The sequence below is a fragment of the Microcaecilia unicolor genome, chromosome 5 (assembly GCF_901765095.1).
Source record: "Microcaecilia unicolor chromosome 5, aMicUni1.1, whole genome shotgun sequence".
NCBI lineage: Eukaryota > Metazoa > Chordata > Amphibia > Gymnophiona > Siphonopidae > Microcaecilia > Microcaecilia unicolor.
This window is the reverse complement of record NC_044035.1, coordinates 212286255-212301249: the sequence shown is the minus strand read 5'-3', so window position 1 is coordinate 212301249 and position 14995 is coordinate 212286255. Positions and strand designations below refer to the sequence as shown.

Here is a 14995-nt window from a genome sequence, read left to right as displayed (position 1 = left end):
GGCAGTTCAGCAAACTGAAGAGTAGCAAATCTCCTGGACTGGATGGTATTCATCCTAGAGTACTGATAGAACTGAAAAATGAGCTTGCGGAGCTACTGCTAGTGATATGCAATTTATCCTTAAAATCGAGCGTGGTCCCGGAAGATTGGAGGGTGGCCAATGTAACGCCCATTTTTTAAAAAGGTTCCAGGGGAGATCCGGGAAATTATAGACCGGTGAGAGTCTGACGTCAGTGCAGGGGAAAATGGTAGAGGCTATTATTAAAAACAAAATTACAGAGCACATCCAAGGACATGGATTACTGAAACCGAGTCAGCACAGCTTTTGTGTGGGGAAATCTTGAACTGACCAATTTACTTCAATTCTTTGATATTGTGTATCTGGATTTTCAAAAGGCATTTGACAAGGTACCTCATGAAAGGTTACAGAGGAAATTGGAGGGTCATGGGATAGGAGGAAATGTCCTATTATGGATTAAAAACTGGTTGAAGGATAGGAAACAGAGATTGGGGTTAAATGGGCAGTATTCACATTGGAGAAGGGTAGTTAGTGGGGTTCCTCAGGGGTCTGTGCTAGGACCGCTGCTTTTTAATATATTTATAAATGATTTAGAGATGGGAGTAACTAGCGAGGTAATTAACTTTGCTGATGACACAAAGTTATTCAAAGTCGTTAACTCGCGACAGGATTGTGAAAAATTAGAGAAGGACCTTAAGAGACTGGGAGACTGAGCGGCTAGATGGCAGATGACGTTTAATGTGAGCAAGTGCAAGGTGATGCATGTGGGAAAAAAGAACCCGAATTATAGCTACGTCATGCAAGGTTCCACGTTAGGAGTTACGGACCAAGAAAGGGATCTGGGTGTCGTCGTCGATAATACACTGAAACCTTCTGCTCAGTGTGCTGCTGCGGTTAGGAAAGCGAATAGAATGTTGGGTATTATTAGGAAAGGTATGGAAAACAGGTGTGAGAATGTTATAATGCCGTTATATCGCTCCATGGTGCGACCGCACCTTGAGTATTGTGTTCAATTCTGGTTGCCGCATCTCAAGAAAGATATAGTGGAATTGGAAAAGGCGCAGCGAAGGGCGACTAAAATGATAGCGGGGATGGGACGGCTTCCCTATGAAGAAAGACTAAGGAGGCTAGGGCTTTTCGGCTTGGAGAAGAGACGGCTGAGGGGAGACATGATAGAGGTATATAAAATAATGAGTGGAGTGGAACAGGTGGATGTGAAGCGTCTGTTCACGCTTTCCAAAAATACTAGGACTAGGGGGCATGCGATGAAACTACAGTGTAGTAAATTTAAAACAAATTGGAGAAAATCTTTCTTCACCCAATGCGTAATTAAACTCTGGAATTCATTGCCGGAGAACGTGGTGAAGGCGGTTAGCTTAGCAGAGTTTAAAAAGGGGTTAGACGGTTTCCTAAAGGACAAGTCCATAAACCGCTACTAAATGGACTTGGGAAAAATCCACAATTCCAGGAATAACATGTATAGAATGTTTGTACGTTTAGGAAGCTTCCCAGGTGCCCTTGGCCTGGATTGGCCGCTGTCGTGGACAGGATGCTGGGCTCGATGGACCCTTGGTCTTTTCCCAATGTGGCATTACTTATGTACTTAGTTATTCCCATATCTAGATCATGTATAAATATGTTAAAAAGCAGCAGTCCCAACACTGACTTGTCCTTGCAAGTATTCTAGTACCACAAATAGATACTGTTCGCATACTAGGAGTTCTATTAGACTCGTCTCTTTCATTTAGCCACAAATTTCTAATGTGGTCTGCTGCTGTTTTTTCAAACTTCAGATGATACGTTTGGTATGTTCTTTGATTTTTCCTTCTGTACTCAATATTCTGGTCCAATCACTTATTTCACAATTAGACTATTGCAATTCTTTATACCAGGGCCTCAGAGTCAAGGATCTCCGACGCCTGCAACTTATGCAAAATAGTACTATTCATTTAATTTATAATGTTTGGAAATATGATCATATCACTCCCCATCTGAAAGAAGCCCACTGGTTGCCAATAACCCACCGTATAACCTACAAACTCTTGCTACTTGTCTTTAAGACACTTACATCCAGTGAACCACCTTATCTCTCTTGTCTTCTGACTCCTTACAGTCCAGCTCATGCTCTTAGATCCTCTTCCCAAAACTTGCTTACCATCCCGTCCTACCATCTGATTACCCACAAACATACAAGACACTCCATTTTTTTCAATACAAGGCCTTCGCCTCTGGAACTCTCTGCCCAATTTTTACACTCCCAATCTTCTCTTATTACCCTTAAAACTGAGCTAAAAACATATCTTTTTTTTTCAGATGCCTATGATAATTGATGCCGCAGTTCTAGGAATCCTGATTTTCTATGGAATCTTTCCCTTCCTTTTGTTTTGCCCCATCTCCTTTCCTATTGCAATTATTGTAGTTCTTCCCTCCTTCCCAATTCTTTCTCTGTTTGTCACTTATTGTTATTCATTTCTCCCTCTTTTCCTCATTTTAGTATTCTCTCTCTCTCTTTTTACTATTTATAGATTGTAAGCCACCCCAATGCTTCCCCAGAGGATAGGATAGGAAATTTGGAATAAACTTGGCTTCCCCATATTCGTTGCGGATTTCCTGAAAACCTGACTGGCAAGGGGTTACTCTAGGACTGACTTGGGAAACAGTACCCTAGAGCACAAAACTTACGACACTGTAATAGCCCTAACCCATTTATGAAGAGACAGTGCTATAAATATTACACTGGGCCCTAGAACACCAATATACCAACTATTGGGAAACTGGAACACACTGGACTGTTACAGGTTCCCGCACAGACACTACATGCTAACAGAATCCTTCATCTCAGTCACAATGCAGAGCATGGACAGACCCTCAACTGATACAAAATAGGGAACCACAAAAAACATGCAGACAAGAACTGAAATAGAGACCCTCTTCCCTCCGCCCAAGAAAGCCAGCCTCTATAAATGGTGAATACTGGTAAAAGAGAAACAGAAATGCATTTTCTTCTGTACTTTGGAAAAGAAAAATAGAAAAAAATGCATATTGCACAAAGCAGGTGCATCTCAGTCCTTAAAAAAAGTATTAAATAAACATACTTTTTTCTTTTCTACCTTTGTTGTCTGCAAACATTTTTTTTAAATTTCTAATTGGGCGGGTCCCAGTCTTTTTTCCACTTTTCATGAAGCAGTCTTCCAAATTCTTTTCCAGGTCAGCATTTTGATTTCTTCTCTCTCCTCTTTCTTTCCTTCTCTACATCTGTCTAGCACTCATCTTTCACTTTATGTATCCACCCCCCCCCCCCCCAAACACGTTTATCTGTGTTTGTACCTGCCCATTTGATTTTATTCTCATTTTCCCTCTCTCTCAACTTCTAGTCTTTAGTCTCCTTTTCACTTCTCATCTACCTACTGGCTTTCCCCATCTCCCTCTCATTCCCTCTCCAGCACTCCCACAGCACCCTCTGTCTCTCTCCTTCCTCAGCCTCTTATCCCCCACCCCATCTTTCACCCATTTCCTTACTTTGCCATTCCCATCCCCTGTACTCACCCTCTTAGTCCTCATCTACTGTCCACTGCCTCACATCCCCTCACTATCCTTCCTTCCCTTGCCTCCAAGCCATTCTTCTATCTCTTACCCTATACCCCATACAGTGGCGTACCAAGGGGGGGGGGGGGCGGTGGGGGCGGTCCGCCCCGGGTGCCAGTGGATGGGGGATGCTCCGCTCCCGCCGCCTCCTTTAAACAAAAATCGGCGAAGCAGCATCACAGGCAGCGTCTCGTCTGCCCTGCTGCTTGTGAAAAAATCAAATCTCTCCTTCTCCTCGTCTTGACGTCGATTCGGGCCTTCCAATCAATCACTATGTCCCGCCCTCCTCTAAGGTAACTTCCGCGAGGGCGGGCGGGACATAGTGATTGATTGGAAGGCCCGAGTCAACGTCAAGACGAGGAGAAGGAGATTTGATTTTTTTACAAGCAGCAGGGCAGACGAGGCACTGCCTGCAATGCTGCTTCGCCGATTCAGACAGTAGTGAGAACGGGACTGAGGTGGGGAAGGAGAGGGGCGAAAGGGACTCGGGTGGGGGTGTTCAGAGGGGAAAAGTGGAGGGGAGAAGGGGACTGGGGTGGGGATCTCAGACAGGGGAGGGGAGAAGGGGACTGGGTTGGGGATCTCAGATGGGAGACGGGGAGGGGAGAAGGGGACTGGGGTGCGGGTGTTCAGAGGGGAAAAGGGGAGGGGAGAAGGGGACTGGGGTGGGGGTCTCAGAGGGGAAAAGGGGAGGGGAGAAGGGGACTGGGGTGGGGATCTCAGACAGGGGAGGGGGAGGGGAGAAGGGGACTGGGGTGGGGGTCTCAGACAGGAGAAGGGGAGGGGAGAAGGGGTCTGGGGTGGGGGTCTCAGACAGGAGAAGGGGAGGGGAGAAGGGGTCTGGGGTGGGGGTGTTCAGAGGGGAGAAGAGGACTGGGGTGGGGGGTCACAGACAGGAGAAGGGGACTGGGGTGGGGGTGTTCAGAGGGGAGAAGGGGGCTGGAACTGGGGGCTGAAAAAAGGGGCAGAGAGAGATGGGACAGATCCTAGATGGAAGGGGGAGCGAGAGGGAGGGCAGACCCTGGATGGATGGGAGAGGGAGGGTAAATGGTGGATTGAAGGGGCAGAGAGAAAGGGCAGACAGTGGAGTGGATGGAAGGGAGAGGGCAGACAGTGAATGGAAGGGGCAGAGATAGAGGGCAGATGTGGATGGAAGAGACAGGGAGAGAGGGCAGACATTGGATGGAGGGGACAGCAGAGAGGAAAGCAGAAACCAGAGACAACAAACTGTAAATAAAATATATATTTTTGTTTTTTGCTTTAGGATAAAGTAGTATTGTAGCTGTGTTAATAAATGTTTATAATAGAACATGTAAACAAGATAATCTTTTATTGGACTAATTTTAATACATTTTGACTAACTTTCGGAGAAGAAAACCCCCTTCCTCAGGTCAGGATAGGTACTGTAACCGCACTATACTGTACTGACCCGAGGACGGAGGTTTTGGTCTCTGAAAGCTAAATGTATTAGTCCAATAAAATGGTATTATTTTACTTTCTATATTTGTTTTATTTCTATTTGTTAATTTGTAAAGTGGTGATTGGTACTTGTTAGTTTTTTTCAAATTTACATCTGCTGTCTTTATATTTTGCACAGTAGTAGGGGACAGTTTCTGTGGTGTTGCATTGTATGCAGAGTCTGGCATTGGGGGTGCAGTTTAATTTTTGTGTACATAGAAAGTGTATGCAGTTGGCATTGACTGTGCAGGATCAACGATCTGTACTATTCCGTCTGATTGCGTTTTACACGCCACTGACCCCATACCCCCATATCTCTCTCTCTCTCTCTCTCTCTCTCCCTTCTGTCTCTCATCTCCTAGCATCCAGCATTACCCTCTCCCTCCTCCCCCCTCCATCAAGCATTGTCTATCTCTCCCCCAATACTCCTGTCACTCTCTTTTTGACCATTCTTCATCATGCAACATCATCTGACAGCTCTTCCCCTCACCCCACAATCTCCCCATCTCTCTTGCTCTCTTTCTGCCCTGCCCCCTCTTTCTCACTCTCTTCTTCTTCCCCCATCCTGTTCACTCACTGACACCTCCTCCCAGCCGCTGCCTTCTTGAATCTAGAGTGGCCTGGAAGAATCGTAAGCTTCCCGTCCCCTTACTCCCTGGTTCGCATTACTGCCTCCCCAACTTGGCTGCAACAAAATGAAGTTGTACATGGGGGCCATAGCCACTCCCTTCCACAATGGGGGGTGGAGGAGGGAAACTGGTAGAGCTGGCAGTGGCGCATATACTCATTACCCTCCAAAAGTACCCCCTCACAACAATCCCACCCACCCTGAAGATCCCATTCCCAAGACTTACTCCATCACTCCTCAAAAAAATCCCCCTCTCAAAAACAACCCCCTGCAACTGCTCCACCATCCCGGAAAAAGCATCCACTGAAAAAACCCCACAACTGCTCCATCATTCAGCAAAACTGTCCCACCCACAATAATTAACATCTTGCAACTGCTCCACCACTCTATAACCCTGTGGTGTAGCCACAGGAAGGCCTTGAGAGCCTGGCCCCCCCCCCCCCTCAGTTTCAGATCCCCAAAGTCTGCTCATTTGGCTGGTGGGGGTCCCCAAGCCCCACTAGCAGAAGCTTTCCTGCAGCAATATTTACCACTGCACTGCCTGACTTCCATCTTCCTCCCTCGTACACATGCTCAGTTTTAATGACTGAGCATGCTTGCTGGGGTGGTAAAGCAGAGCAGGCAGCATGGCGTTGAGTATCGCCAAAAGAAGGCTTCTGCTGGCGGGGCTTGGGGACCCCCACCAGCCCAGGTATGTGAGGTTGGGGTGGGGGCAGAGAATGGCAGAGCAGCGGGAAGACGGGGCAAAATATCCCCCCCCCCCCCCCCCCGCACACACACACACACACTTGGGGCTCAGGCCCCCCAAATCAAGATCTGGCTACCCCTCTGCTATAAACTGCTTCAGCCCCTAGAAACGAATCCCCTGTACTGCCCCAGCACCATGAAAACTTGCCCTTGTCACATTAGGACCAATAGAAAGGCGAGCTGTAAAGCTGCAACCAACCCACAGGCAGCGGTGATTAAAATAGCCCAAAGCTGCGGGGAGAAGTGAGAAATAGCCCAATTCCACAGTTTTACCATGGAATTGGCAACTTTAGATATAAGTAAAGTAGCCCTGGGCTCTCCCATCACCCTAATTTTCCCTTTCAGCATACCAAAGATTTATCTGGTGTTGTAGTGGGGATCAAGACAGATCCCCAGTCGATCCTTCTCTGGCCAAGGCCTGGGTTCAAAATAGCACCTCTTGACCACCAGTGAGACCCATGGTAATACCACTAGGGTAAAGCTGCCAAATCAGGGCAAAAATAAGGTGTAAATGTGGGTGTGCACTTTACTCACATATTTTTTGGTTAAATATCTCTCTATATAAAACGCACCTCCAACGTTCTATGAAGCCTCTTTTAGCCAAAAGTGAAGGGGGTGAGATCGCATTGTGTCTGCCCCGCCCACGCGTCAAACGTGATGACGTCGAGGGCGGAGCAATGACACTCAACCAATCGCATCGCTCGGCAGCGAAGCGTCAGGGAAGGAGGCGGCGCTCTCGACGTCTAGCCTTCCCTTCGCTGTGTTCCGCCTTCTTCTGACGTCAAGGATGACGTCAAAAGAAGGCGGAACACAGCGAAGGGAAACCTAGACGTCGGGAGCACCGCCTCCTTCCCTGACGCTTCGCTGCCGGAACCGCCACGGAGGTAAATTTTAAAAGAAGAAAAAAAAAAAAAACGATGCATGGATGCGAGGGGAGAGGGGGGGGCATGGATGCGAAGGGGGGGAGGAGAAGAGGGCGGGCCAGGCTGGGACATGGGAGAGAGAGGAGCATGGATGCGAGGGGGGGTCATGGAAGGGAAAGAGGGGACTTGCTGGAAAAGAATGAATGGAGGCGGCAGGGGACAGAGGAGCATGGATTGCAGGGCAGGCCTCAGGCAGAGAGGGGAAATGCTGGATAGGGATGAATGGAGGGGGCAGGGGACAGAGGAGCATGGATTGCAGGGCAGGCCTCAGGCAGAGAGGGGAAATGCTGGATAGGGATGAATGGAGGGGGCAGGTGACAGAGTAACATGGATGGCCATGGATTGGGACGGCAGGGCTCAGGGAAAGGGGAATTGCTGGATAGGGATGAATGGAGGGGACAGATGGGCATGGATGGATATGGATTGCAGGGCAGGCCTCAGGCAGAGAGGGGAAATGCTGGAAAGGGATGAATGGAGGGGGCAGGAGACAGAGTAACATGGATGGCCATGGATTGGGAGGGCAGGGCTCAGGGAAAGGGGAATTGCTGGATAGGGATGAATGAAGGGGACAGATGGGCATGGATGGATATGGATTGCAGGACAGGCCTCAGGCAGAGAGGGGAAATGCTGGAAAGGGATGAATGGAGGGGGCAGGGGACAGAGGAGCATGGATTGCAGGGCAGGCTCCAGGCAGAGAGGGGAAATGCTGGATAGGGATGAATGGAGGGGGCAGGTGACAGAGTAACATGGATGGCCATGGATTGGGACGGCAGGGCTCAGGGAAAGGGGAATTGCTGGATAGGGATGAATGGAGGGGACAGATGGGCATGGATGGATATGGATTGCAGGGCAGGCCTCAGGCACAGAGGGGAAATGCTGGAAAGGGATGAATGGAGGGGGCAGGGGACAGAGTAACATGGATGGCCATGGATTGGGAGGGCAGGGCTCAGGGAAAGGGGAATTGCTGGATAGGGATGAATGAAGGGGACAGATGGGCATGGATGGATATGGATTGCAGGACAGGCCTCAGGCAGAGAGGGGAAATGCTGGAAAGGGATGAATGGAGGGGGCAGGGGACAGAGGAGCATGGATTGCAGGGCAGGCCTCAGGCAGAGAGGGGAAATGCTGGATAGGGATGAATGGAGGGGGCAGGTGACAGAGTAACATGGATGGCCATGGATTGGGACGGCAGAGCTCAGGGAAAGGGGAATTGCTGGATAGGGATGAATGGAGGGGACAGATGGGCATGGATGGATATGGATTGCAGGGCAGGCCTCAGGCAAAGAGGGGAAATGCTGGAAAGGGATGAATGGAGGGGGCAGGGGACAGAGGAGCATGGATGGCCACACACACACACTCTCTATCACACTGTGTCTCACATACACACTTGCACACACTCTCATTCTCACACACACACTCTCTCACAAACACACTCACACCCAGACTCACTCTCTCTCTCACACACTCACACTTTCACTGACTCTCAAACAGTCACTCTCTCATACACTCTCCCAAACATACACACTCCGAGGAAAACCTTGCTAGCGCCCGTTTCATTTGTGTCAGAAACTGGCCTTTTTTACTAGTTTTTATTAAAAGATACATATGATGGGTTTATAAAGAAAGATTGCATGAAAATATTATCAAACAACTAGTAAGAAATCAATACGATCAATAACATTTCCACTTAAAATCTATAAACCCTCCCAGAGGCATAGCTAGGGGGGCACAGGGGCTCCCTCAAACTGATTTTCAAAGACAATGGTGCCTGTGTGCCAGAGGTGCCTTGTACTACTAACTTCTGCTGGCCACTGCTTTCTCAAATCCATGGTGGCCTGGAGAAACCGCAAGCTTCCCTGCCCCTCACTCCGTGGTTTGTGCCACTGCTTCCCCAAATGGGCTGCATACAGCTTCATTTTGTTGCAGGGTAGTCAGTTTTTGGGGTGGGGCAGTTACGGGATTTAGCTTTTGAGGCTTGCAGGGTGATGGGGTAGTTGCAGTGGGTACGTTTTGGAGGTGGTGCAGTTTCCACAGTGGTGGTGCAGTTGTTGGGGGGAGGGGAGGGGAGTTAGTCTGTTCTAGGGCCAAAATAACTGCAAAATTTTAACAGAACGGGATGAAACCTGGCATGCAGCAAAAAAAGATAAAGGTGATACATGTTCAAAAATGGTCCAACCAATTCTCTGTAATCCCCAGTCTAAGCCCCCCACCCAGAAAAATGGCCAGAAGCATTTCTATGGAAAGGCATTCCAGCTTCAGTAGCATAGAAGTTTATGTACAGTGAAACAGCAGTTAGAGAATTCCTCCTTTCAAACTGCCTCACTCCTGTTCTCTATTCTCCCAAACCCCCAAGTTGCCACACACAACTATACCACCACTCAGCAAACTGCTCCCACTCCCATAAATTACCTCCCTGCAACTCTCCCCACCACTCCACAAACTGCTCACTCCATAAACTACCCCATGCAACTACCCCACCATCCCGCAAATTGCCCCATACCCAAACACTACCCGCTGCAACTGTCCTACCTAAACAAAATGCATACCACCACCACCCCACTACCCTGAAATCTACCCCATCCCCCAAAATTATCCCATATCTGCCCTACCCCCCAAAATGAAGCACTCACAGTTGAGCCATCCCAAAACTTACCTCCTGAAACTAGCTAACCACCCCACACCTGACATTCCCTACAACTGCCCACCACCCTGCACACTGCTCCAACCCCCAAAAACTATACCCCTAATAACTGCTCTTACCTCCAAATCTACCCCACCACCCCACAAACTACCTCATGCCCAAAAATTACTCCTGCAACTGCTCCATTACTCTACAAATTGTCTCCCCTCCAAAACACTAACCCCTGCAACTGCCTCACTCTATATATGGCCCCCATCCCCAATGTCTACCCCCTTGCCAATGCTCCCCTCTCCAAAAAACTACTAATCGCAACTGTTGCACCATCCTATAAAGTGGTCATACTCCCCAAAACACCCCCCCCCCACATACACAACTGCATCACCACCCCACAAATTGTTCCTCCCCCTGCAACCCCCCCCCCCAAAACGGCCTAATTACTCCCAACTACCCCCCACAGACATTGCATATGTGTCAGGTTCTCAGGTTCGGAGCACGCGGGCACGGACTCTGGAGCAATTGTGAGCCCTTGGACAGGATGCTGGGCTTGATGGACCCTTGGTCTTTTCCCAGTATGGCATTACTTATGTACTTATGTACTATATAAATATATACACAAACATACACACACAGGCGAAGGGGTTGGAAAGAGTTCCATACTTATTTATCCATCTACCCACCTTGATAGTCTGCTGCTTTCTAGTAATCCTCTTCTGTGTGGATCAGTAATCTCTGTTCTGTCTTACCAATTTTATAAAAGGTCTTTCCTGTGCTTACATGTATGCACAAAAAAGCTGATACAATTACCTTCTAAAAGCACTGAATACACACCTTAAAATGTGCACAACAACATCTGTATTTAATGCTAAAGACGTAGTTAATTTTTAACATTAATGGCAGTATTTACTTGTACAAATTATATTTAAATTAACTGGTTAGCATAATTTCACATTTAAATGGAAATGAAAAAAAAAAATCCATGCTAACTAAAAATAATGATGGGGCAATAAACAAACTGCCAGAATTGGTGCAAATATCATAGACACATTTTAGCTGCAGGGTTTGCACCAAAAAAAACCCAAAACAAAATTATACTTGTATCTGTGATATTTGTACCTACTTTCAGTTTTGGAGGATGTGTGGATGAGGCGATGATGAAGGGAGGAGGGTTTTAGATTGTTAGAAATTGGGCAGCATTCTGGGGAAGGAGGAGCCTATTCCAGAAAGATGGACCAGGGTAGAACCAGGCTGCTGGCATCAACATTTAAAAAGGAGATAGAGCAACTTTTAAACTAGAAACTGGGGGAAGGCCAACAGTCATTCAAACGTGCAAGATTTGGACCAAGATATCTTTAAAAGATATCACCAAAACAGGGAAGATAGGGCATCCTGATAGCGAGGTTGCAATAGAAACTGTAGTAGACCAGGAGGCAAATTTTCAAAGCACTTAGATTTACAAAGTTTCATAGTAACCTATGGAACTTTGTAAGTCTAAGCAGGGCCGGCTCAACCCGGTAAGCAAGGTAAACATGGAGGGCGCCGCCGCGCCATGCTTACCACCGCCGACGCTTACCTCAGCTCCCGGGCCCCGACAGCAGCCCAGCCCTCAGTTTCCTCTGCCGGTACCCGCGCCACCCTGGGGGATTTAAATCTTGCATTTATATTTACCTCCAATGTCGCAGCAGCTGCGCAGCATCAGTGAAAGCACTGCCCGATGTCTCTAGCCTTCCCTTCGCTCGTTCGTTCCCTCTGTGTACTGCCTTCTTCTGACATCATTTCCTTGCGAGGGCGGAACACTGAGAGGGAATGAACGAGCGAAGGGAAGGCTAGAGACATCAGGCACCACTTTCAATGACGCTGCACAGCTGCTGCGACGGAGGTAAATTTAAATACAAGATTTAAACCAGAGAAGAGGGCTGGATATGCATGGATAGATGGATGGAGGGCAGGGAAGTTTCTGGACATGGGTGGATGGAGGGGAGGGCAGGGGACAGGAGAGTTGCTGGCATGGGTGGATGGAGGGGAGGGGAGAAGAGAGTTGCTGGACATGGATGGAGGGAAGGGCAGTGGAGAAAGGAGGGTTGCTGGACATGGGTGGATGGAGGGGAGGGCAGGGAGAGAATTGTTGGACATGGATGGAGGGTAAGGAAGGGAAGACAGGAAGGAGATGCACATGGATGGAGGGGAGAGAAGAAATTCTGGACTTGGATGGAGGGGAGGGAAGACAGAGGAAGGAGATGCACATGGATGGAGGGGAATGGAGAGAGAAGAAATGCTGGACATGGATGGAGGGGAAGGAAGAGATAGGAAGGAGATGAGGGAAAAGGAAGAGAGGAGAAAAACTGCACATGGATGGAGAAAATAAGCAGAAGCTGGATCCACTGGACAGTCAAGTCTGCGGAGGACCTAGCTTTTACTTATGGATATAGAGTAAGAAATGAAGAAGAAAGGAGGAAAGTAAAGAAATAAATGGAAAGGAAGCCCTGAAAACGGAGTTAAGAGGACAGATAGCAGCAGAATCAGATACTGGGCCAGCATGATCAGAAAAACAAAGACACTAGACAACAAAGGTAGAAAAAAAATCATTTTATTTTCATTTTAGTGTTTGGAATATGTCCACTTTGAGAATTTACATCTGCTATCTTATTTTGCAATGTATAGCAATGTGTTTCTTTCTATTTTTCTGGTATTGTGCTGCATGCAGAGTCTAACTTCTTAGGATTTCAGGTTAATTTTTGAAGAATTAGAAGAGGGGATTTCTCTGTTCTGCATGTGTGACTGCAAGGTTGCAAGTGTCTGAACAGGGATCTGTTTGTTAGATTCTGAGATTTTGCTAACACATTGTTTTTCAGAGTTGGCAAGACTGTCTGTTCTCATAATTCCTGGTCTGTATGCTAATTTGGTTTGTGTCATTTTGAGTATAATGGCGCTGTAACAGCTTACAGAAATTATTTATAATAAAAAAAACACAAGTTATTTTTCTTCTATACTGGGGTAATATTTTCAATGATGCCATGGCTGGTAAAAGGGGTGTGACTACTGTAGGGGCGGAGCCATAGTGATCCCGCCACTGGATGGGTAGGGGCGCCAACTAATAGGCTGCAGGAGGGCGTCAGAAACCCTAGGACCAGCCCCGAGTCAAAGTGCTTTGAAAATGAGCTCTCAGGTTTTTTTAAATAAAGAGCAGACAGATTTTCAAGATTGCAAATTATCACTGTCAACTGTCAGTGGACACTGTCATACCAGGGTACAAATTATATCACAGTGATAGGGAGGATCAAACTCACCTTAACTTTACTGACATATTTTCTCTGAAGTTGTTCTATCACTTCGGGAGCTAGCAAAGGTCCAAGTGAAGTGATATCTACATCAGGGCAAAGATCAGGGTGACCCATCATCTCTGCACTACAGCAAGTTCAGTTGAGAAAAGAAATCACAGAAAAAAACGTTTTTAGCCTCAGATATCTGTCATGGAGTACACTATACTTAGGTCACTGTACAATATCAGGGGTAGGCTGTGTTCCATTTGTTATGATATTACACAAAGTGCTGTCTCAGTAAATCAGTTCTGTGCTCTCACTCTCTCTCTCTTTTTCTTATTTCTCATTCAGTGTTGGGTGACTGTCATGTTGTATTGTGCACCCCCCCCCCCCCAACCACACACACACACATTCTTTCTTCTCTTGTCTTGTACACATGGGGGTCAATTTTCAAAATGAGTTATATATTTACCAGTGGCAGAATTTCCCCGAAATTCACTCTAGCTGCTTTCAGCACTATACACATTATTATTTTATTTATTTTTATTTATTGCATTTGTATCCCACTTTTTCCCACCTATTTGTAGGCTCAAAGTGGCTTACAGAGTGTGGTTCTAAAGGGGCACATATTTGGAGCCTATTCTGTAAAGGCAAATAGGTGTCTATTCTATAAGTTATGTGTGCAAGTGTGGCTCTGCCACATTCTACCCAGACTCCACCCATGTGAATCAGGGGCGTAGCTACGGGTGGGCCTGGATGGGCCCAGGCCCGCCCAGTTTTGAATCAGGCCCATCCAGATTCAAGAGTCCCTCCCTCACCGTGTCTCCTCACCCTCTCCCACCCCCGCCGTAGCGCTTGTATTCAACGCTATCGGCGCTGCCTCCTCCAGTCTCAGTCTCCCACTCCCGTGGCAGTGCTTGCGATTTGCTACCGGCACTGCCTGACAGCTCAGCTGACAGACGCGGCACAACGTCCTGCTCGGGGGTCTTCCCTCTGCCATGCTGATTCAACTTCCTGTTTACGCAGGGCAGAACGCACACGGCAGAGGGAAGGTCCTGGAGCAGGTCATCGGCTCTGCGTCTGTGAGCTGATGTCAGGCAGCGCCAGTAGCAAATTGCAAGCACTGCCACGGGGGTGGGAGACGGAGACTGTGAGGTGGAGGATGTGACCACCTGTGCACCGGAGCCTTGTTTAGCAGTGCCCAGACAGAGACTGCTTTTAGATGTAACGGTACCAAAACAACTCAGCTACATTCCAGTAAGTCCACAGGCATTTCCACATTTTTATGGCAGGCTATTAAGTTTTATTTTTCATTTGAATCGTGATGGGGACCGGTGGTCATGCTGTTGAACAAAAATGCTCTAGTTATGATTTCTGACACTTACTTAAAAGCCAGCTGTACTAATGCGATTTCCCGTAGTGTCTAGACTCGAGAATAATGCTGAGTGCATCTAGCCCTTAATGAAGTTATCTGGCTTCTCCGTTTCTTTTTGAGCTGCTGAAGCCCAATTTCTTTCTCTCTTCTTTTTTAATTTCCTATAATAGTTCAGGTCAGCCCCGTATCTTCATCTAAAACTCTATCCATGTGTATGTGGGGGGGGGGGGGGGGGGTAGTGCCCACCCACCCAACCTGTTGGCCCACCCAAAAATTGCCTTCTGGCTACGCCACTGATGTGAATGCCCACCTGCAAATGGCATTTATGTGCGTACTTGCTATCTCACTTTAGGCGGCTCCATA

At 47.6% G+C, this 14995-nt stretch overlaps 1 protein-coding gene across 1 annotated transcript in view; it reads right to left on the bottom strand.

Annotated features, from left to right (window-relative positions):
• The window catches only part of EXOC3L1 (exocyst complex component 3 like 1), a 434251-nt gene that overhangs the window by 180433 nt on the left and 238823 nt on the right, over positions 1-14995 (bottom strand). Inside the window, exon 5 of the mRNA XM_030203745.1 lies at positions 13285-13402. Coding sequence (XP_030059605.1) covers positions 13285-13402 — 118 coding nt within the window. The remainder of the gene's footprint in view (positions 1-13284; positions 13403-14995) is intronic.